The 24,418-nt window shown below is 50.2% G+C and overlaps 1 protein-coding gene across 4 annotated transcripts in view; it reads right to left on the bottom strand.

The window, feature by feature from the left end:
• The window catches only part of GIT2 (GIT ArfGAP 2), a 692,535-nt gene that overhangs the window by 301,131 nt on the left and 366,986 nt on the right, over positions 1-24,418 (bottom strand). For 2 of the 4 annotated variants that reach the window (XM_078667341.1, XM_078667342.1), the window contains exon 15: positions 10,147-10,395. The exons of 1 other annotated variant lie outside the window; for it this stretch is intronic. In XM_078667341.1, coding sequence (XP_078523467.1) covers positions 10,147-10,395 — 249 coding nt within the window. Of the gene's footprint in view, positions 1-10,146; positions 10,396-11,005; positions 11,630-24,418 lie in introns of those variants that run through there. One more of the 4 variants, XM_078667344.1, reaches the window with a different exon arrangement.

The raw sequence follows: 24,418 nt of genomic DNA, 5'->3' as shown, positions 1-24,418 counted from the left end.
TATATAAATGTCATTGATTGATTGATTGATTGGAAGAATTAAAAGTTGAGAAATCTACAGTTATAAGTATCCATCAGAAAAGTTACTATAATAACTTTTATTACTTCAAGGTCTGAGTTCAGTGCTTGAACAGCTGTGTGGGTGGGATCATTCATCAGCGGCTAGAACTCAGCAGGTATGGATTCTAGATTGTATCAACTCTATTTGTTTGTATTGATTTAAAACGATTTGCTCACATTTATTAAAATGAATTTCTATGACATGATTCCCAAATTAAATCCCAGTTTATAAAAAGAAGGGGTCATCAGAGTTTGGATTGTTTTAAAAAAAGTACGCATACAAAAGGTATTTTGAATAGATTATGTAATTAACAATCCCATTTTCAACCAAGTACTTAGTAATCACTGAGAATTCTGTGCATTTATTCTCTTGAGTTGATAGTTATGGGGTCCTCTTTGTCCCTTTTTAATGAATATCCTGTAAATGCAAAGAACGCCTTTTAGGAAATATGGCCATAATCAGGATGCAAACTTTAGTTTCTGCAAAGCAATTGTTTGTATACAGTAGGATCTGTAATTTAGCAATGTGTTTGGGGGCAGATTGACATAGTCTATATATAGCTATATTCCTTTAGTAGATTATATATATTTATAATTGTTTTTTACTTTTACCATATATACACCTTGGGCTGAAGGGAAGGTTTCAGAACAAGTCTGGGAAGATGGTAGGACAGAAATGGGAAATCAATTGATTCAGTAAATAAGGACCTACAGAAAAATAAAGTTACTTTCATTGTTACTTCTGTTAATCCTAATTCATAGAATCTCTACAGCTTTACGTTTTATATTTATCTTTTACCTGCTTATTTATTTGCCAGTATTCCAGGTACAGAAGTAATTCTAAATCCAGAAGGCTGTTTCAGGGTGCCAGTTTCGGTTTCTTTTATCCATTCTAAATTTTACTACATTACTTTGGCATGACTCCTCATGTTCTAAGATCTGCCCATTCTGTTTACGTTATACCTTTTTGTTTGCCTACTACTGTTTGGATCTTGGCCGCACCATCTTGTCTTTCATTTTAATTCTGTATTTGAACTAAAGGCACTCAATTCTTATCTTTAAAACACTTATTTAATTGCATTTCTTACTAAGTAAATCTGTAAGAGATCTGGAAGGATACTTTTTGGGCATCAGTTTTGTCTCCTTTACTACACCTTCAATCCACTTTTTAGGTCGAGCTTAGCATGCGCTGCCCTAGAAAGCCTCTTGGAATCACTTCAGACTTTCTGCGAACATGTGCATGTGGTGTTCGATTTTCCACACATGCTACTGGCCTTTGCGTGTGGCTTTCAAAAATGAAAGCACAAAATTGGCCAAAGGCGGGTGCATGTCCCACCTTTTCTGAAAATGTTTACTCCCACAGCGTTTAGCTGTCGGGAGCGAGCAGCGGCGCGCAGCATACCATCTTTTGTAGATCATGTTTCATTTCAAGACCTTGCTGCTTTTCTTACAAGGCACGTCCCCTCCACCCCGGCCAAGGGACAGACCCCACCACCATAAGAGTGCGCGCTTCTTTTTCCAGCACTCACATTTCATCTGTGCCAGCACTCCCTTCCTGCACCGTTATATTTGTTTTAGTATGTTATTTTCAAGACATTTGCTGTACTGTGCAGCTGGCCTCTTTAGTCGCCTCTTTTTCAGTACCATCTTAAAAACTGACTGCACCTTTTAACATTAGCGTTTTTTCATCACCGTGGTGTGTGCTTCCTTTTACACCTCTGCGCAGCTGTGGTGCGTGCTACCTTTGACATCTCTGCATAGTGCACAGCTGTGGTGCGTGTTTCCTTTTCCCACATTGCTTTTGGTGCTCACTTGATCCAGGGGCGTAACACAGGCCCTTGCTGGGGGTTTAATTTGAATGGGTGACTGTCGGTGCACTGCTAAATAATGCCTCTGCGCAGCTGTGGTGTGTGCTACCTTTCACATCTCTGCACAGTACACAGCTGTGGTGCGTGCTTCCTTTCCTCCCATTGCACAGTATACAGCTTCAAAATGGACTGCACCTTATAACATTCGCGTTTGTTCATCACTGTGGTGCAGACTTCCTTTCACATCTCTGCGCAGCTGTGGTGTGTGCTACCTTTGACATCTCTGCACAATGCACAGCTGTGGTACGGGCTTCCTTTCCACCATTGCACAGTACACAGCTGTGGCGAGTGCTTCCTTTCACCCCAATGCACAGAAGTAGAGAGTGCTTCCTTTCACAACACCGCACAGTGCAGGTATGTGGTGTGTGCCTCCTTTCACCCCAGTGCACAGCTGTGGAGCCTGCTTCCTTTCACCTTATTGCACAGCTGTAGTGCAAGCTTCATTTCACCCCACTGCACAGCTGTGGTGCGTGTTTCCTTCACCCCACTGCACGTGCCCCCTCCATCACACCCATGTGGTTCTCTCGTTTTCTGTTTAATAAATACATTTCACATACAGATGCCCAGGTTTCCGATGTTAGCATTTGTGAACTCACTGGACCTTGTAGCTTTTTTTACAAGGCGCGTCCCCTCCACCCCAGCCGAGGGACAGACTCCACCGCCATAAGATGGATTATAAAGCGCCCCGACAGAAGCACCAAGGCGCTGGACCTTGCAGCTTTCTTTATAAGGCACGTCCTCTCCACCAGGGCCGAGGGACAAACTCCTGAGCCACAAGCTGTAGTAATGGTATGATAATATTATTCATTTTTATTATCGCTTGCAACTTTGGCATTGACATTATTACCCTGTACTACACTATTTGTTCGGTTTTAAACCATCAGCAGCAACATTTGTGCCCCTGTGCTGCCCAGACAGGAAGCACACCAGTACGGCCACTGTGACAGGAGGCAGACCCACCACCCCTCCCACACTTACAACAGATGGCTCTACAGTAAACAGTCTGTGTATTGTTTCTTATCGTTAAAATGTATCTCCCTTCACTGGCTCCTCGCCCAAACCATTCACTCTACCCATCTCTCCCTCCCACTGTCTCCTCCCCGAAATTGGTGCAACAGACATAAGTGTTTAGGCTCTGTTAATCTGTAGGAATGTTAATACCCTTAACAAGCCCACGCTGCCACCGTTATTTTATTTTTCAGCTATACTTTTTATATTGATATGCCAAAACCATCCAAATATACAACAAGGTGCCTACTATACAAAATAAAGGACAGAGCATTAAAAGAGGTTTTGTTTTTGGGAATATTGTTAAATAAAGAGTTTTCCGTGGGAGGCCTGCACACGGGGACAGTTCAGAAAGCCAGCACATTTCACTCTACAGGAGGCCCACAGATCAGCCGCTGCGTACCAGGCGTCCCTTGTATCACAGTTCCTTTGAGTGTGTATGTGTGTGTAGTAGTCCAGGCTCTTGGTGCTCGCTGGATCCAGGGGCGTAACGCAGGCCACACGAACACATTTTTTGTATTAATTTTGGTTTTTAAAACAATACTTCAGTTATATATAATGTTTTTTTGGGTTAGATATAAGGTGACAAAAATAGTTATAACACTTTGTTTATTATAACTTATGAATTTTCATGCTTAGACTGCTGGTGATATTAATCCCTGTTGGTGACTCTTAAAGTTTCCACATTTAAACTGTTGGCATGCCCTGCCGACTTGATGCCCTACCTGTTTAATCTACTTTCACTTGCAGTATTTGTTGCTTCCTCTGAATACATCTTCCAGGCTCATTACTGCTGTTTGGGGAAGTCCCTGATAATTTCCTGGTTATGTGGTTCCTACCTCAAATAGTCTACTTGTTTGAGACTTCAACATTTGGACAGACTGGTGTGACCAACCGGAGGTTTTTTGCCAGTCACTGCAATGACCACATTGTGTCAACAAGCACCACACACATTGCAGGTCACTGTCTGGATCGCATCTTTTCTGGCCTCTGACACTGGTTTCTGTCAGTGTGGTTCTCCCCCTCTGCTGAATGGATTATTTCTCAGTCTTTGCTGCTCATTGCCCTTCTGTCCCCTCCAGACACTGCCCTCCTGAATCTACAGCTTTTATTCCCTGGTCTAAACTCTTGTTTCAAATTCTGCGCCAACATTTCTACCACCTACTCCACCCTGGGCCCCACCCCTCCACTACCTAGCCTTACTTCATTTATTAAACCAATGTCTGGCTTCTGGCAACTATTAATGCCAGGTTTTACTTGTAGCATTCCACAATTAAAAAGGGTCAGTCTTTTGCCCTCTAGTTTTGCCCTGTAATGGCAGACACCACGTCTTTGAGTAAAAAGAGTGCCATAACAGCTACAAAACATAAAAATTCACTATGCTTCCAAACTCTCTACCCATAGGATTTCCCAAGCATGTTGTTTTTACTTCCTTAAACACATCTATAACTTTCACAATTCAAACACAGCAATCTTTGAGACTGCATATCAATTGAGCACCCCAATCAGTATGAAATTGTTGAATAATCCTTTCTGAATTGTGCGCTGAGCTGTACCCCCTTCCTCCAGCTCCAAATTCTGGCACCTTCGGAATTCTACGCCTCATGCTTTTATCAAACTGGATTGCCCTGCAATTATATTTTTCTAGTTCCTCCTACGGTTTAGATCAATTTCAACTTCTCATAACAAAAGAGGTCACTAAACGCCTAAACACCATCAGTTCTGGATCTTTCATGGAGTTGGGGAAGGTGGCTTGAGTAGTATCCCCTGTATTCTGCTATTAACAATTGCTTTCTGGTTAGTGCTTTGTTCCACCGCCCCTTAAGGAGGTCATAATATTCTCACTTCTAAAGAGGCCCATAGAGGAGAACCTCGCACTTGAAAATGTACAGTCCTTTGGCTTTGCTCTACCTCCTTGAAAAGAACTTGGCAAAGTCTGTCAAAACCAGCTCTAGACCGTTTTGAAAAAGACTGCCGCAACGGATAGAGCTTAGTCCCACTCACTACAGAGAAGGCAGTCAGCGTTGCACTCAACAGCATCTGGCTTGCTCCGGATGAATGTGGTGTGAGCGCTATAATCCTTTTAATTCTCTCTGTGGCTTTTCACACTGCTGACCATCAAAAAACGCTTTGAGATATACGGGTCAAATACACTTGCCTATTTATTTGTCCTGCTTACTAAAAACTGCCATTCTAATTGTGTCCACAGGTAGTCATGGACAGCCACTATGTTATTAATAAGAGACCTTAGCGCTATCTGGTGAGGTAGGTGCATCAAATGACATTGGTGGGGAGAATGGGGACAAGCTCCAAGTGCTTACCATAGCAGTGAGGGTAATCCAGCAGCCAAGGGGGCGTTTCTTAAGAAATGCAGTCAGGAGAAAGGTACAATAACACCTGGTCTCATCAACCCCCTCACCAACGCCCACATGTGAAAATTAAGGAACATGTCTAGCGGGGGAAAGGAATCAAGTTGTTGGGCCTCTTATGCCATTTAGTTTTCTTGTACAGAGGACTGTGTTTTTTTGTTGAACCGACAACCCCTTTAAGGTTCTGGCATGCCATAGTTACACACAAGCCTGGAAGCACTTGCACCAGTGCCAAGTAAAATGAAAGTTTCCTGCACTCAGGTGGGTATTTTATACAAGCAAAGCACAGCAGCAACATGTCTGTGAAAGCACCAATCCACCTACCCCACAGACCCTTGTCGTCACTAGCCCCAGCTAAGAGACATATGTGGTCTCACTGTGAAAAAGTAAAGTGAGATCTACACATACAGATATATTGAAATCTGCACAATCTATAGAGAACCTGGAAAAAAGCCACTGGTTGGAGAAGTCAAATAGGAAACTGCATCTTGCTGCACACCTGGTCTGCTCCTCCCTGATTGCCATTCTCAACCAGTCATTGATGACATTAAAAGGCAGCTGCAGGAAGCACTATGCAAATGCAGCTGATGAGGGTAGAGGCACACCTTTTTCAAGCTTGATGAACATCTGGTTACAACTCTAGGAGTCACTGATGAAATGAGGAGCTGATGTGCCTAGTCACATTTTGACCACGGCTGCTATCGCCGTTCGTGTCTATGTGACGGCCATGAGTACAGGTGAAGTTAGGGTCAGTACAGGTTTTAAAAGACTGGCATATCAGAGAAGGGCAAACTGAAGGCTTCAGAGTCAAGGTAGTGAGAAACACATGGAGGTTGACATAAGGAATAATGATGACTAGCCGTTCTATCCATAGGTATAGCTATGGAATAAGCTTGCTTTGCATTACCTGCATTTCTTGCTCCTTCCCAAAGAAGGTCAAAAGGTCCAGCATGTACACTCTAGGGTACTCTGTGCATGAGATTCAAAATCTGTGTTTGCAGAGGCAAGCCCCTCCAAAGACCGGTTGCCCTGTGAAGGATTGTACATAGTGTCTTAACCCTTTCACTGATGTATCCAGGAAATACAATCAGAAGCTATAAGATTCCCACAGAAGACTGACAAGGTACAGTGAACAGTCCTTGTGCTTTTGCTGCTAGGGACAAAGCACTGTTTGGGTTTTCCCTTCATGTACCAGGATCCTTCTGTTTGCTGCTCCCCAAGCCCAGGGAAAATTATGGAATGACAAAATCTGTTTCTGTCCTCAACAAACTACTTTGTTATTTATGTCTTGGCTAAAAATTGGGTCACATCAAGAAAGAGAATGTGTTTTTCAAGTTGGCAGCGATGCTCTGTGAGCACAGCCTTATGCAGAACTCACCAGAACTCTTCCTGGCGAAAGTGCTTATAAATGGGGAAAAGTCTATAATTTAACCAAGTCAATAGGGGGGCTGGGGTGTGAGGGGGTTCTAAGAAATTAAGATTCATACAAACTGTGCACTTCTCAAAGCCAGGAGAGCAATATATATTTGAAAAACAAAAAAATCGAATAAAAGTTTCAAAGTATGGTGGCACATTATAACTCCAAAATAGCCACTTATTTTCTAAACTTATAGCTGCTGTAATTCCCAGTAACGAGACATTTTTCTTCATTTACTGTTTCAGACATTCTTCCTAGGAGATAGCTAGCACTGCACATGACAAGTACTTGCGCAGGAGAGAAAAGCACATGACAAATAACCCCCCGAGAAGAGAAAGGAGCATATGTGGAAAGAGGCTGAGGCATCAGAAATGTACACGTAATGTCAGATTTAAAACGAGAATAGAAATATTAACTGAGAGTTTAAAGTAAAGCTATGTGTATTGCGGTCTACTAGAAGACAGCTTTTATTTAGCCTCCCTTCTAACCTCCAGTCCACTTTTAAATACCCTTAAACCATAAGAAGCAATTGTTGAGGTACATACTTTTCCTTAAGGATTTCCCAATAATTTGAGAGCTGGAAGAGCTTTTTAATTGGCAAATGAAGCAACTAATAGGAAAAGAGTCAAATATTCTTAGAGCTTTCACATTTACTCACTGGTGGTAGTTTTTCAGTCGGCCTAGAGGTAGCGTTACCTCTTTCACCCAACTCTTACAATTAAAAAAAGTCATAAATTAAATAAACACAGATAATGGGGCTTAGGGTCACCGCTCTTCATCCATTGGTCTTTTAAGTATCAAAGACATGTTCTTCCTTCCTTGTCGGTATACAGCATGGAACAATGGCTCAGCTCACTTCAGCCACTGGCTTTATTGCAATGAGAAATATGTCATGATCATATGTGATGCATCATTATATATGTCCATCTTCCTTGAAATGAATACCCTTCTATGCCAGGCCTGGCTGGACAATCGTTTATTTTTTCCATAGCCTACTTCTCAGGTCTTGTTCATTTCTTTCATTCACTGCACTTTTTAAGAGCAGCTCCAAAGACAGTTCTATAGGGCTGCTCACTTGCCATGCAGGGATTTATTTTGAATGCAGTGCGCCTCATTGAGCGGATGCGATAGCCATGAGAAAGGCCGTCTTGATGGTAAGGAGCCTGAGACAACAATTGTGCAAGCGTTCAAAAAGAGCACACACAAGGTAAGTTGGGACAAAATGGAGTTCCCACGGAGGCATAATGAAGGGAGAAGATGGGAACAATTGTTGCAAACCTTTAAACAATCTGTTTACAATAGGGGATTTGAAGAGGGATGGCAGGTCAGGCAAGAACAGAAAAGCTGAAATAGCAGAAAGATGGCTCTTGAGAGTGCCCAGAGCAGAGACCTGCTGGGCAAGATAAAGATTGAAGAAAGGAACCTGAGAAAGTGGGTGGGGGCAGAAAGGGGATTATTGGTCTTCTTGTACATCATGCCACATATTTCCCCCAACGGCAGGGGTACACCGTCTTAGTGGAGGGACATCTGGCTGCCAAGATAAAGTTACAGACTTCAGGAGGAAGGTTGAAAGCTTTCAGCTGTCAACACCCAATCTCCACGCAAAAAGGCAAAGAGTGGACAGGTTCAGGTGGAGGACCCTCCCCTGCTGGTGCAACAAAAGATCCTCCCTGAAAAGGCAGCCTGATAGGAGGACTGATGGCCATGCTCAACAGCTCGGGATACCAGATTCTCCATGCCCAGTTCGGAGCCACAAGAATGACTTGGGCCTGGTTGTTCTTGATCTTCTTGAGAACTCTGTCAGGAGAGTATGGGCGAAAAGGCATACAGGAGGCCTGAGCTCCACTCAAGACGAAAAGCATCTCTGAGCGAGAGCCACCTTGGAAACTCCAGCGCACAGTACTGCTGAGGTTGTGAGTTCTCGTCAATGGTGAACACATCTAACAAAGGCTCTCCACACTACTAAAAGAGACCTTGCACCACCTCCGGGAGGAGATGCCATCTTCGGCTGAGTTTGCCCGTCCTGGTCTTCAGAGAGCCTGCCAGCTGTTGAGCCCCAGGGATATGTCTTGACGTTACAGCCATATCCAGAGACGCAGGGCCTCTTGACAAAGGGACTATGACCCTACAATGCCCCGTTTGTTGCAATACCACATGATGGTGGTACTGTCTGTGAACACCTGTACCAGCCTTCCCGTGATGGGGTAAAAGGTCTTTTAATGACAGTCAGATCGCTCAGAGCTCCAACAGGTTGATGAGTAGTCCGGATTCCGCATGAGTTCAGAGGCCTTTGATCCCCACCGTTCTAAGATGGCCGCCCCATCCCAGGAGTGATGCATCAGTCGCTACTGTCAGATCTGGTTGGGAAAGGGAGAGGGGTCTGCTTCTCACCTAACTGCGGTTCATTAACCACCAATGCAAATCTTTTGCAGTTCCCTCAGATCTGGTCGGAGAGAATCCCCTGAAGCTGCGACGCAGCCGATACAGACAACGCCACATGGAGCCGAATGATGCCACCTACCGGCACGCAGGGATACAGCTCAACAAACAAGTTCTGGATCCAGTCTGACGCCTAGAAATAATTCAAAAGGTAAGGAATCTGCTGGTACAAGTCTCTGTAAATATGTTGCAGTATATAAGATGACTGACCGTTGCTATGTTTACTTGGTGGCTATCTTGGAATAGTAATGTGTATAGTTTGTCATTGTTTTAGTGTTATAAGATTGCAGACATGTTGAGTCTAAATCTAACTGCTATTTTTGAATGATAAAGTTTGACTAGATGATGACAGTGAATATTTTTATTTTTACTTATTTTTTATTGTAAGCATGTGCCGTCCTTGTGCAGGCCGGCAATTTTTTTTTCATATCAATCTTTAGATTTTTGGTGCAAATGCTAGCCACAAAAAAACCAAGAAAACACAACAACACTGCACTACAACAATATACATTGCCAAGATCAGACCTATTATCTTTGGCAATTCTCGCGTTACATGATCTTTGAACAACTTGGCAGAGCAGGCTTAAAAAAAATCACCACCTGGAGAAAAGAGCATAACAACTCTGTTTTTAATAAAACTCCTGAAATACAAAGGATAGAGATGAAACTTCAGGAAAGGTTCAACAGTAAAGTATACTTACTTGAAAAGACTTGTGGTTAAACGTTGCTTTTCACACACGCAGTAAACAGACTATGTAAAAAAACATAGAGGGCAAAAATCCTCCTAGCCAGATGTTGGGACCAAACGCACATTTAACAATTAATGAAAGTAAAGCAAGGCCACAGACCTCAGAACTTGACAAAGTGAATGTTACGGTTCGCTGAGCTAAGAAGACGTTTATTAATGGGCAATGTAACTGAATGAAAATTATGAATTGCAAAAGAAAATCAGAACAAAGCACAGAAGCAGCAGCAATTTTACTCACGTGTGGTGGAAAAGGACGCAGTCGAGTTAAACTCTCCTCTGGATATGTGACTTCTCCCATTGGGAGGAAAGGTTTTGGAACTGATCCAGTCTCATACATAGACATGGGTCTGCTACCTCGTGCGGTTGGCCGATGCTTTAAAGAGGAGTGATTGGAGGGATCTGGGTAGTCAGAACCAGTTTGGACCTGATAAATATTGGTTGTGGCCTGTTTCCTGAGGGTCGTATTTTCACTCTGTAGCGTTTGAAGCTGAAAAACATTTTAGCAAGGGAACTTTGTTTTCCTTTACAAGAAGCTTCAAATGCACGAGAGCACACAAATACATCTTTGTAAATAATATATTAGGATAAATGAGTGCAAGCACAGATTTCCGAAAATGACATCACTTGCTTAGTCCTAAATGACAAGTTACGTTAATTTTAAATCTAAAACACTTTTAGGATGGGCATTGACAAGGCGCTCCTTCAGCTACATTTTGTTTTGTTCTACTGAAATGTCAATTTGTACTATCTCCCGATACAAAACTTCTTTTATTTTCAGGTTAAGTGTTCTGCATGAAGAATTTCAATTAAACATTATTTAAAGGACTACCAGGCCAACCACAAATAAATCACAGTATCAATTAAAAGCCCAACTTGATCGACGTGCCTGGCTAACGTTTCCTACCAGTAAAACCTTGTCTAGCCACCTTTAGGCATTATTCATCCCCCAGCACTGCACACTAAACACTGGCAGACTAACACCATAGAGCAAAAGTACAAACAAAGCCACTTTTCAAAGCAAGCAGAGGCAAACTGGAGCGAAGGATATACAAAGAGGTAAAGGACGGCGATTTTCAAAAAACGCAACAAGAATGAGCAGTTTTAAAAGTTATTTATTATATAAAAATCTTCGTTATTAAGAATAAAAATGTAAAAAAAATATATACATCATTTATATAAGATTGTTAAACTCTTAGTCCTTAATGGGCGTGCGCTGCGTGCACTTGAGCCTTTTCTCTAAGTGTTTGTTAATGCAGATTCACAGAGTTGTGGTTTTTTCAGCAGTGCAAACAATATGCAGAAAAAAGTATTTGTACTAATGATGCGTGAAACTTAATGGACAGTCCATGCCAACAGTCAAATTTGTCCAACAGCCAAAAAAACACTTATTGAACGGTCTTGTAACCAGAGCTCACCTAAAGTCACACCAACATGATGTAACCCTAACACTTGTGACACGTTAACAGTTAATTGGCATGGTCATTTTGTGGTCTTCGCTTCTATTGCATCAATATCACTCAGGTGTCCTCTTATTTCAGCTGCACACCATTTCACAACAGTTTCAATTTCCTGTAATACTTTTCAACATTGACATGGCTTAAATCCTCAGTAAGGGGAAGTGATGCATTCTTTTTTTCTTAAGACCACACGTTAAACGATAGAGAAAGACTTAGGTCGTCAGGAGCATCTCCTCTTCATTTAGCATCTTTTCCATGCAAACTCTGAAGTGTAAAGATAAGATATGAATCATGCAACTAGAATACTAAAAACAATAAGTATGTGCATATTACTGCTGCCTATAATTACGCTCTTAGCAAACAGGATACATTACTGTAAATGGCTGGAGGACTGGACGGGCACCATCTCGAGATGGTGAACTAATGAGAAGAAACGGGATTTAGGACAGGAAAAAGTGGTGTGGTAATATGCTAGATGTCAAAGGCTTACTCGTTCTGAGTGCCGAGTCAAGAGTTAAAAAAAGAGCAATCAAAGCAATGGGTATTAACTTCCAAACGGTGTTAGCATCATTGCTTTACACACACATCCTCATTGCCACACACTGCATGTGCGATTTCCACTAGATTGTACCTGGAGATAACTGCGCATGAAACATGCATTGAGAAAGATCACAGGTCTTGCCTGGGAGACCTATTGGCTTTGGCAAAGATGTTTAGCTATCCTAGGCTGGAAATAAGGTTAAAAACAAAAAAAGCACTATATGACAGCCTTTGATTTTGACAAACACAGGAGGGCGGTTGGGGTACAGGGCAACGGTGGGTGAGCAGGCAGCCGTTAACAGACAAGCAGGGGTTAACGCAGACAAAGGTGGATGGGCAGGGGTTAACAGACCACAGTAGGGCAGGCATTAACGCACACAACGGTAGGTGGGCGGGGTTAATGTACAAAACGTTATGTGGGCGTTGATGCAGACAACAGTGGGCAGGTAGGGTTACCGCTGACAACAATGGGAGGGAGCGGGTTAATGCACACGACGGCAGGTGGGATAGTAGGGATTAACTAAAAAAACAGTGGGTGGGGATTAACTCAGATAATGGTGGGTGGGGGTTAATGCATATACACACTAACCTCTTATGTTCAAAGGAGGAGGAGGGAACAAGAGGCTATGGGGTAGTCAGGGTAAGCTGGCCTCCATTAAACATTAACGCACACAAGCTGGGGGTTAACTCACACAACGGTGGGTGGGTGACTGGTCGGGGGTTACCATTGACAACAGTGGGTGGGAAAGGGTAAATGCACACAACGGCAGGTGGGAGAGCAGGGGTTAATGCAGAAATCGGTAGGTGGGAGGGGTCAACACACACAACAGTATGTGGGTGGTGTTAACGAACACAATTGCTTAATGCATACAACGGTGGGTGGGAGGGTCGGAGTTAACCCACACAACGGTGGGTGGTCAGGCAGGCGAGGGTTAACGCACACAGCGGTGGATGGAACAATGGGTGGGGGTTAACACACACAACAGTGGGTCAGCAGGGGTTAATGTAAACAACTGTTTAACGCACATATGGGGTATCAAACAACCGTGGGTGGGGGTTAATGCAAACACCAACAACGGGGATTAACGCACACAACGGTGGGTGAGGTTAATGCACACAACGCGGGTGAGTGAGCAGGGGTTAACGCACACAAGGGTGGGTGGGCGTTAACGCACATAACGGCAGGTAGGTGGGCAGAGGTTAACAAACAACAATGTTAACACAATGGCAGGTGGGCGGGGGTTAATGCACATAACCGTAGGTGGGTGGGGTTAATGCACAACAGCGGGTAAGTGGGGGCTAACACACAGAACGGTGGGTAGGATGGTGAGTGGGGGTTACGCACACAATTGTGGGTGGTGGGCCAGAGATTAACACACACAAAGGTGGGTGGGCGGGGGTTAACACACACAACAGTGGGTGGGCGGGGGTTAACACAACAGTGGGTGGGTGGGAGGGCGGGGGTGAACACACAACAGTGGGTGGGTGGGAGGGCGGGGGTGAACACACAACAGTGGGTGGGTGGGAGGGCAGGGGTTAACACACAATGGTGGGAGGGCGGGGGTTAACACAACGGTGGGAGGGCGGGGGTGAACACAACAGTGGGTGGGAGGGCGGGGGTTAACGCACACAATGGTGGGTGGAAGGGCGGGGGTTAATGCACACAACGGTGGGTGGGCGGTGGTTAACGCACACAACAGTGGGTGGGAGGATGGGGGTCGACACACGCAACAGTGGGTGGGGGTTAATGCACACAACGGTGGGTGGGTGTGAGGGGGTTAACATACAACAGTGGGTGGGAGGGCGGGGGTTAACAACACAACGGTGGGAGGGCGGGGGTGAACACAACAGTGGGTGGGAGGGCGGGGGTTAACGCACACAATGGTGGGTGGAAGGGCGGGGGTTAATGCACACAACGGTGGGTGGGCGGTGGTTAACGCACACAACGGTGGGTGGGAGGGCGTTGGTTAACGCACACAACAGTGGGTGGGAGGATGGGGGTCGACACACGCAACAGTGGGTGGGGGTTAATGCACACAACGGTGGGTGGGTGTGAGGGGGTTAACATACAACAGTGGGTGGGAGGGCGGGGGTTAACAACACAACGGTGGGAGGGCGGGGGTTAACACAACAGTGGGTGGGAGGGCGGGCGGGGGTTAACACACAACAGTGGGTGGGAGGGAGGGCGGGGGTTAACACACAACAGTGGGCGGGTGGGAGGGCGGGGGTTAACACAACAGTGGGTGGGAGGGCGGGGATTAACAACAGTGGGTGGGAGGGCGGGGATTAAAACACAACAGTGGGTGGGTGGGCGGGGGTTAACACACAACAGTGGGTGGGTGGGCGGGGGTTAACACACAACAGTGGGTGGGTGGGGGTTAACACACAACAGTGGGTGGGTGGGCGGGGGTTAACACACAACAGTGGGTGGGTGGGACGGCGGGGGTTCACACACAACAGTGGGTGGGTGGGATGGCGGGGGTTCACACACAACAGTGGGTGGGTGGGAGGGCGGGGGTTCACACACAACAGTGGGTGGGAGGGCGGGGGTTCACACAACAGTGGGTGGGTGGGAGGGCGGGGGTTCACACAACAGTGGGTGGGTGGGAGGGCGGGGGTTCACACAACAGTGGGTGGGTGGGAGGGCGGGGGTTCACACAACAGTGGGTGGGTGGGAGGGCGGGGGTTCACACAACAGTGGGTGGGTGGGAGGGCGGGGGTTCACACACAACAGTGGGTGGGTGGGAGGGCGGGGGTTCACACACAACAGTGGGTGGGTGGGAGGGCGGGGTTCACACACAACAGTGGGTGGGTGGGAGGGCGGGGGTTCACACACAACAGTGGGTGGGTGGGAGGGCGGGGGTTCACACACAACAGTGGGTGGGTGGGAGGGCGGGGGTTCACACACAACAGTGGGTGGGTGGGAGGACGGGGGTTAACACACAACAGTGGGTGGGAGGGCTGGGGTTAACGCACACAATGGTGGGTGGGAGGGCGGGGGTTAATGCACACAACGGTGGGTGGGCGGTGGTTAATGCACACAACAGTGGGTGGGTGGGGGTTAACACACAACAGTGGATGGGTGGGAGGGCGGGGGTTAACACACAACAGTGGATGGGTGGGAGGGCGGGGGTTAACACAACAGTGGATGGGTGGGAGGGCGGGGGTTAACACACAACAGTGGATGGGTGGGAGGGCGGGAGTTAACACACAACAGTGGATGGGTGGGAGGGCGGGGGTTAACACACAACAGTGGGTGGGTGGGAGGGCGGGGGTTAACACACAACAGTGGGTGGGTGGGAGGGCGGGGGTTCACACACAACAGTGGGTGGGTGGGAGGGCGGGGGTTAACACACAACAGTGGGTGGGAGGGCGGGGGTTAACGCACACAATGGTGGGTGGGAGGGCGGGGGTTAATGCACACAATGGTGGGTGGGAGGGCGGGGGTTAATGCACACAATGGTGGGTGGGAGGGCGGGGGTTAATGCACACAATGGTGGGTGGGAGGGCGGGGGTTAATGCACACAACGGTGGGTGGGCGGTGGTTAATGCACACAACGGTGGGTGGGAGGGCGGTGGTTAACGCACACAACAGTGGGTGGGAGGACGGGGGTCGACACGCAACAGTGGGTGGGGGTTAATGCACACAACGGTGGGTGGGTGTGAGGGGGTTAACATACAACAGTGGGTGGGAGGGCGGGGGTTAACAACACAACGGTGGGAGGGCGGGGGTTAACACACAACGGTTGGGAGGGAGGGGGTTAACACAACGGTTGGGTGGGAGGGAGGGGGTTAACACAACAGTGGGTGGGAGGGAGGGGATTAACACACAACAGTGGGTGGGAGGGCGGGGATTAACACACAACAGTGGGTGGGAGGGCGGGGATTAACACACAACAGTGGGTGGGACGGCGGGGGTAAACACACACAACAGTGGATGGGTGGGAGGGCGGGGGTTAACACACAACAGTGGATGGGTGGGAGGGCGGGGGTTAACACACAACAGTGGATGGGTGGGAGGGCGGGGGTTAACACACACAACAGTGGATGGGTGGGAGGGCGGGGGTTAACACACACAACAGTGGATGGGTGGGAGGGCGGGGGTTAACACACACAACAGTGGATGGGTGGGAGGGCGGGGGTTAACACACACAACAGTGGATGGGTGGGAGGGCGGGGGTTAACACACACAACAGTGGGTGGGTGGGAGGGCGGAGGTTCACACACAACAGTGGGTGGGTGGGAGGGCGGGGGTTCACACACAACAGTGGGTGGGTGGGAGGGCGGGGGTTCACACACAACAGTGGGTGGGTGGGAGGGCCGGGGTTCACACACAACAGTGGGTGGGTGGGAGGGCGGGGCTTCACACACAACAGTGGGTGGGTGGGAGGGCGGGGGTTCACACACAACAGTGGGTGGGTGGGAGGGCGGGGGTTCACACACAACAGTGGGTGGGTGGGAGGGCGGGGGTTCACACACAACAGTGGGTGGGTGGGAGGGCGGGGGTTCACACACAACAGTGGGTGGGTGGGAGGGCGGGGGTTCACACACAACAGTGGGTGGGAGTTCACACACAACAGTGGGTGGGTGGGAGGGGGTTAACACAACAGTGGGTGGGAGGGCGGGGGTTAATGCACACAACGGTGGGTGGGAGGGCGGTGGTTAACGCACACAACAGTGGGTGGGAGGACGGGGATCGACACACGCAACAGTGGGTGGGGGTTAATGCACACAACGGTGGGTGGGTGTGAGGGGGTTAACATACAACGGTGGGAGGGCGGGGGTTAACAACACAACGGTGGGAGGGCGGGGGTTAACACACAACAGTGGGTGGGTGGGAGGACGGGGGTTAACACAAACCCCCACAACAGTGGGTGGGTGGGAGGGCGGGGGTTAACACACACAACAGTGGGTGGGTGGGAGGGCGGGGGTTAACACACAACAGTGGGTGGGTGGGAGGGCGGGGGTTAACACACACAACAGTGGGTGGGTGGGAGGGCGGGGGTTCACACACAACAGTGGGTGGGAGGGTGGGGGTTAACACACAACAGTGGGTGGGTGGGAGGGCGGGGGTTAACACACACAACAGTGGGTGGGAGGGCGGGGGTTAACACACACAACAGTGGGTGGGAGGGCGGGGGTTAACACACACAACAGTGGGTGGGTGGGAGGGCGGGGGTTAACACACACAACAGTGGGTGGGTGGGAGGGCGGGGGTTAACACACACAACAGTGGGTGGGTGGGAGGGCGGGGGTTAACACACACAACAGTGGGTGGGTGGGAGGGCGGGGGTTAACACACACAACAGTGGGTGGGTGGGAGGGCGGGGGTTAACACACACAACAGTGGGTGGGTGGGAGGGCGGGGGTTAACCCACTCAACGGTGGGTGGGAGGGCGGGGGTTAACCCACTCAACGGTGGGTGGGAGGGCAAGGGTTAACACACACACACAACAGTGGGTGGGAGGGCGGGGTTAACACACAACAGTGGGTGGGTGGGAGGGCGGGGGTTAACACACAACAGTGGGTGGGTGGGAGGGCGGGGGTTAACACACAACAGTGGGTGGGTGGGAGGGCGGGGCTTAACACACACAACAGTGGGTGGGAGGGCGGGGGCTAACACACACAACAGTGGGTGGGAGGGCGGGGGCTAACACACACAACAGTGGGTGGGAGGGCGGGGGCTAACACACACAACAGTGGGTGGGAGGGCGGGGGCTAACACACAACAGTGGGTGGGAGGGCGGGGGCTAACACAACAGTGGGTGGGAGGGCGGGGGCTAACACAACAGTGGGTGGGAGGGCGGGGGCTAACACACAACAGTGGATGGGTGGGAGGGCGGGGGTTAACACACAACAGTGGATGGGTGGGAGGGCGGGGGTTAACACACAACAGTGGATGGGTGGGAGGGCGGGGGTTAACACACAACAGTGGATGGGTGGGAGGGCGGGGGTTAACACACAACAGTGGGTGGGTGGGAGGGCGGGGGTTAACACACAACAGTGGGTGGGTGGGAGGGCGGGGGTTCACACACAACAGTGGGTGGGTGGGAGGGCGGGGGTTCACACACAACAGTGGGTGGGAGGGCGGGGGTTAACACAACAGTGGGTGGGAGGGCGGGGGCTAACACACACAACAGTGGGTGGGAGGGCGGGGGCTAACACACACAACAGTGGGTGGGAGGGCGGGGGCTAACACACACAACAGTGGGTGGGAGGGCGGGGGCTAACACACACAACAGTGGGTGGGAGGGCGGGGGCTAACACACACAACAGTGGGTGGGAGGGCGGGGGCTAACACACAACAGTGGGTGGGAGGGCGGGGGCTAACACACAACAGTGGATGGGTGGGAGGGCGGGGGTTAACACACAACAGTGGATGGGTGGGAGGGCGGGGGTTAACACACAACAGTGGGTGGGTGGGAGGGCGGGGGTTAACACACAACAGTGGGTGGGTGGGAGGGCGGGGGTTAACACACAACAGTGGGTGGGTGGGAGGGCGGGGGTTCACACACAACAGTGGGTGGGTGGGAGGGCGGGGGTTAACACACAACAGTGGGTGGGTGGGAGGGCGGGGGTTAACACACAACAGTGGGTGGGTGGGAGGGCGGGGGTTAACACACAACAGTGGGTGGGAGGGCGGGGGTTAACGCACACAATGGTGGGTGGGAGGGCGGGGGTTAATGCACACAACGGTGGGTGGGCGGTGGTTAATGCACACAACGGTGGGAGGGCGGTGGTTAACGCACACAACAGTGGGTGGGAGGACGGGGGTCGACACGCAACAGTGGGTGGGGGTTAATGCACACAACGGTGGGTGGGTGTGAGGGGGTTAACATACAACAGTGGGTGGGAGGGAGGGCGGGGGTTAACACACAACAGTGGATGGGTGGGAGGGCGGGGGTTAACACAACAGTGGGTGGGTGGGAGGGCGGGGGTTCACACACAACAGTGGGTGGGAGGGCGGGGGTTAACGCACACAATGGTGGGTGGGAGGGGGGGTTAATGCACACAACGGTGGGTGGGCGGTGGTTAATGCACACAACGGTGGGTGGGAGGGCGGTGGTTAACGCACACAACAGTGGGTGGGAGGACGGGGGTCGACACGCAACAGTGGGTGGGGGTTAATGCACACAACGGTGGGTGGGTGTGAGGGGGTTAACATACAACAGTGGGTGGGAGGGCGGGGGTTAACAACACAACGGTGGGAGGGCGGGGGTTAACACACAACGGTTGGGAGGGAGGGGGTTAACACAACGGTTGGGTGGGAGGGAGGGGGTTAACACACAACAGTGGGTGGGAGGGCGGGGGTTAACACACAACAGTGGGTGGGAGGGCGGGGGTTAACACACAACAGTGGGTGGGAGGGCGGGGATTAACACACAACAGTGGGTGGGAGGGCGGGGATTAACACACAACAGTGGGTGGGACGGCGGGGATTAACACACACAACAGTGGATGGGTGGGAGGGCGGGGGTTAACACACACAACAGTGGATGGGTGGGAGGGCGGGGGTTAACACACAACAGTGGATGGGTGGGAGGGCGGGGGTTAACACACACACAACAGTGGGTGGGTGGGAGGGCGGAGGTTCACACACAACAGTGGGTGGGTGGGAGGGGGGGTTCACACACAACAGTGGGTGGGTGGGAGGGCGGGGGTTCACACACAACAGTGGGTGGGTGGGAGGGCGGGGGTTCACACACAACAGTGGGTGGGTGGGAGTTCACACACAACAGTGGGTGGGTGGGAGGGGGTTAACACACAACAGTGGGTGGGAGGGCGGGGGTTAATGCACACAACGGTGGGTGGGAGGGCGGTGGTTAACGCACACAACAGTGGGTGGGAGGACGGGGGTCGACACACGCAACAGTGGGTGGGGGTTAATGCACACAACGGTGGGTGGGTGTGAGGGGGTTAACATACTACAGTGGGTGGGTGTGAGGGGGTTAACATACAACGGTGGGAGGGCGGGGGTTAACAACACAACGGTGGGAGGGCGGGGGTTAACACACACAACAGTGGGTGGGTGGGAGGGCGGGGATTAACACACACAACAGTGGGTGGGTGGGAGGGCGGGGATTAACACACACAACAGTGGGTGGGTGGGAGGGCGGGGGTTAACACACACAACAGTGGGTGGGTGGGAGGGCGGGGGTTAACACACACAACAGTGGGTGGGTGGGAGGGCGGGGGTTAACACACACAACAGTGGGTGGGTGGGAGGGCGGGGGTTAACACACACAACAGTGGGTGGGTGGGAGGGCGGGGGTTAACACACACAACAGTGGGTGGGTGGGAGGGCGGGGGTTAACCCACTCAATAGTGGGTGGGTGGGAGGGCGGGGGTTAACACACACAACAGTGGGTGGGGGTTAACACACACAACAGTGGGTGGGGGTTAACACACACAACAGTGGGTGGGGGTTAACACACACAACAGTGGGTGGGAGGGTGGGGGTTAACACACACAACAGTGGGTGGGAGGGTGGGGGTTAACGCACACAACAGTGGGTGGGAGGGTGGGGGTTAACACACACAACAGTGGGTGGGAGGGTGGGGGTACACAACAGTGGGTGGGAGGGTGGGGGTTAACACACAACAGTGGGTGGGAGGGTGGGGGTTAACACACAACAGTGGGTGGGAGGGTGGGGGTTAACACACACAACAGTGGGTGGGAGGGTGGGGGTTAACACACAACAGTGGGTGGGAGGGTGGGGGTTAACACACACAACAGTGGGTGGGAGGGTGGGGGTTAACACAACAGTGGGTGGGGGTTAACACACACAACAGTGGGTGGGGGTTAACACACACAACAGTGGGTGGGGGTTAACACACACAACAGTGGGTGGGGGTTAACACACAACAGTGGGTGGGGGTTAACACACAACAGTGTGTGGGAGCGGGGGTTAACACACAACAGTGGGTGGGAGGGCGGGCGTTAACACATGCAACGGTGGGTGGGGGTTAACACAGCGGTAGGGAGGAGGGGGTCAACGCACAACTGTGGGTGGGTGTGGGGGTTTAACGCACACAACGGTAGGTGGCTGGGGTTAACACACAACAGTATGTGGGTGGGTAGTGTTAATGCACACAACAGGTTGATGAACACAACCGGGGGTGGGGGTTAACGCACATAATGGTGAGTTGGCAGAGGTTAATGCAGACAATGGTGATTTGGCGGACAGGACCACAATAGGTGGGTAGGTTTAACGCAGACAACAGTCGGTGGGCAGGTGGGTTAAATGCAGACAACAGTGGGTAGGCTTAACGCAGACAAGAGTGGGTGAGGGGGCTTAACGCAGGCAACAATGGGTGGGCAAGGCTTAACGCACAATATGGAAGAGCCGCTGCACTCCAAGGTAAGCACTTTGATCGAGGTATTCAAGGTCTTCAATTCTATAGGTGCACAGGAAGTCACCTTCTAGGCCCAAAAGGTGCATACAGATTCCAAAACAAAACGAGCCTTACAGGGGGTAAGGACCAATCCTGGGCACTCTGGTAGGCACCTAGGTGCGTTGTAGTAATTAATAATGTTCCAAACTCAAATGTCATCCATGAAATATTGGAGTTTATTTATACAAGTCTTTCTCCATAGCGGTAATTAAATATAATAGTTCAATATTTCCATAATCATATTGTCATCATATGATATGTGGGTAATGTGGATATCACAATTTATGCAAAGCAGTGCAATCAAATAATCCCCGATGCATTTCGTTTAAAGGTGCACTTCTTCAGGTGTGGATTCCTTCGGTCTGTTTCATTTTTTCCGAGCACCCGTTACCCTTTGTATTGACACACTGGTTTCTAACCACTATTATTGTCACCCATTTTGAGTTCATTCGTGGCACCCCACTGTTACCGCGTTTCTAGTTCACTTCGGGTTCTATTTACGCAGCACATCACTTTTACTCTTAACTGCACATAAGCATGTGATGTATTCCCTTGACTCCTGTAATAGCGTACTACATACATTTTCTTTCACTTTCCAGATTCCCCCTGAAGAAGTGCACCTTTGCACGAAATGCATCGGGGATTATTTGAATGCACTGCTTTGCATAAATTGTGATATCCACATTACCCACATATCATATGATGACAATATGATTATGGAAATATTGAACTATTATATTTAATTACCGCTATGGAGAAAGACTTGTATAAATAAACTCCAATATTTCATGGATGACATTTGAGTTTGGAACATTATTAATTACTACAACGCACCTAGGTGCCTACCAGAGTGCCCAGGATTGGTCCTTACCCCCTGTAAGGCTCGTTTTGTTTTCAAGGCTTAACGCAGACAGCGGTGGTAGGACGGTCTTAATGTAGACATCGGTGGGTGGGCGGTCTTAATGCAGACAGCGGTGGGTGGGTGGGAGGGCTTAATGCAGACAATGCTGGGTGGGCAGACGTAACGCAGACAACTCTTGGAGGACGGGGTTTACGCAGACAATGGTGGGTGGGGGTGTTAAAGCAGACATTGGTGAGTGGAAGGGGTTAACAGACAACGGTGGGTGGGAGAGGTTAACAGACAAAGGTGAGTGGGCGGGGTTAACACACACGATGGTGGGTGGCCAAGCCGGGTTAACACAGACAACAGTGGGTGGGAAGGGTTAACCAAGACAATGGTTGGCAGGGTTAACAGACTACGTGGATGGGCCAGTGGGGTTAACATGCCCAACGTTAGCTAAGTGGGGTTAACGGACAATGGTGGACGGGGTTAACACAGACAACTGGGGTGGGCAAGAGGGCTTTAACAGATAACTTGGGTGGGCGAGAGGGATTTAACACAGACAAAGGGGGTGGGCGGGAGGGGTTTTAACACAGACAAAGGGGGGTGGGCGGGAGGGGTTTAAACAAGACAACTGTGGGTGGGCGGGAGGGGTTTAAACAAGACAACTGTGGGTGGGCGGGAGGGGTTTAAACAAAACAACTGTGGGTGGGCGGGAGGGGTTTAAACAAGACAACTATTTTTAAACAAGACAACTATTTTTAAACAAGACAACTATTTTTAAACAAGACAACTATTTTTAAACAAGACAACTATTTTTAAACAAGACAACTGTGGGTGGGCGGGAGGGGTTTAAACAAGACAACTGTGGGTGGGTGGGTGGGGTTTAAACAAGACAACTGTGGGTGGGAGGGGTTTAACCCAGACAACTGTGGGTGGGTAGGAGGGGTTTAACCCAGACAACTGGGGGTGGGCGGGAGGGGTTTAACAGATACAGGGTGGGTGGGGTTGAACACAGATAACAGGGGTGGGCGGGGTTGAACACAGATAACAGGGGTGGGCGGGGTTGAACACAGATAACAGGGGTGGCCGGGGTTGAACATAGATAACAGGGGCGGGCGGGGTTGAACACAACAGGGGCGAGCGGGGTTGAACACAACAGGGGCGGGCAGGGTTGAACACAACAGGGGCGGGCAGGGTTGAACACAGATAACAGGGGTGGGCGGGGTTGAACACAGATAACAGGGGTGGGCGGGGTTGAACACAGATAACAGGGGTGGGCGGGGTTGAACACTGATAACAGGGGTGGGCGGGGTTGAACACTGATAACAGGGGTGGGCGGGGTTGAACACTGATAACAGACTTGATCGGAAGGGGTTGAACACAGATAACAGGGGTGGGCGGAAGGGGCTGAACATATAACAGGGTGGGCAGAAGGGGCTGAACACAGATAACAGGGAGGGCTGAAGGGGTTGAACAGAGATAACAGAGGTGGGCGGGCAGGGTTAAAAACACACAACTGGTGTGTGTGGGCAGGGATAAACACACAACGTAATGTAATGTAATGTAATGTATAGGCATTTATATAGCGCACTACTTACCCGTAGGGTCCCAAGGCGCTTCGACCACTGCGAAACCCTTCCTGGCTTCCCTGAGAGATGGTCCCTTAATGGGTATCTCCAGGGTGAGACCAGGCATCCCCGGCGGTCTGGTGGGGCCGTTAGTGAAGATGAGGCAAGCTAATGCCCAGAGTTGCCGAGTGTGAACGCTGATCAGAGTGGGCACCGAGGCGAGAGAATTATCGAGTCCGCTGACCCTGGTCCAGAAACCTGCCGCGCCGGGAATCGAACCCTGGTCCCGGGCCGTCCTCTGCTCTCGGGTCTGCCGCCTCTAACCAGTGAGCCACACTACTTCACTCTGGTGTGTGTGGGCAGGGATAAACACACAACTGGAGTGGGCGGGCAGGGTTAAACACAACTGGAGTGGGCGGGCAGGGTTAAACACACAACTGGAGTGGGCGGGCAGGGTTAAACACACAACTGGAGTGGGCGGGCAGGGTTAAACACACAACTGGAGTGGGCGGGCAGGGTTAAACACACAACTGGAGTGGGCGGGCAGGGTTAAACACACAACTGGAGTGGGCGGGCAGGGTTAAACACACAACTGGAGTGGGCGGGCAGGGTTAAACACACAACTGGGATGTGCGGGCAGGGATAACTGGGGTGGGCGGGTAGGGTTTAACACAACTGGGATTTGCGGGGAGGGATAACACAGATA

The sequence above is a fragment of the Lissotriton helveticus genome, chromosome 11 (assembly GCF_964261635.1).
Source record: "Lissotriton helveticus chromosome 11, aLisHel1.1, whole genome shotgun sequence".
NCBI lineage: Eukaryota > Metazoa > Chordata > Amphibia > Caudata > Salamandridae > Lissotriton > Lissotriton helveticus.
Note: the sequence above shows the minus strand (reverse complement) of the source record. Positions and strands in the feature narration are given on the sequence as shown.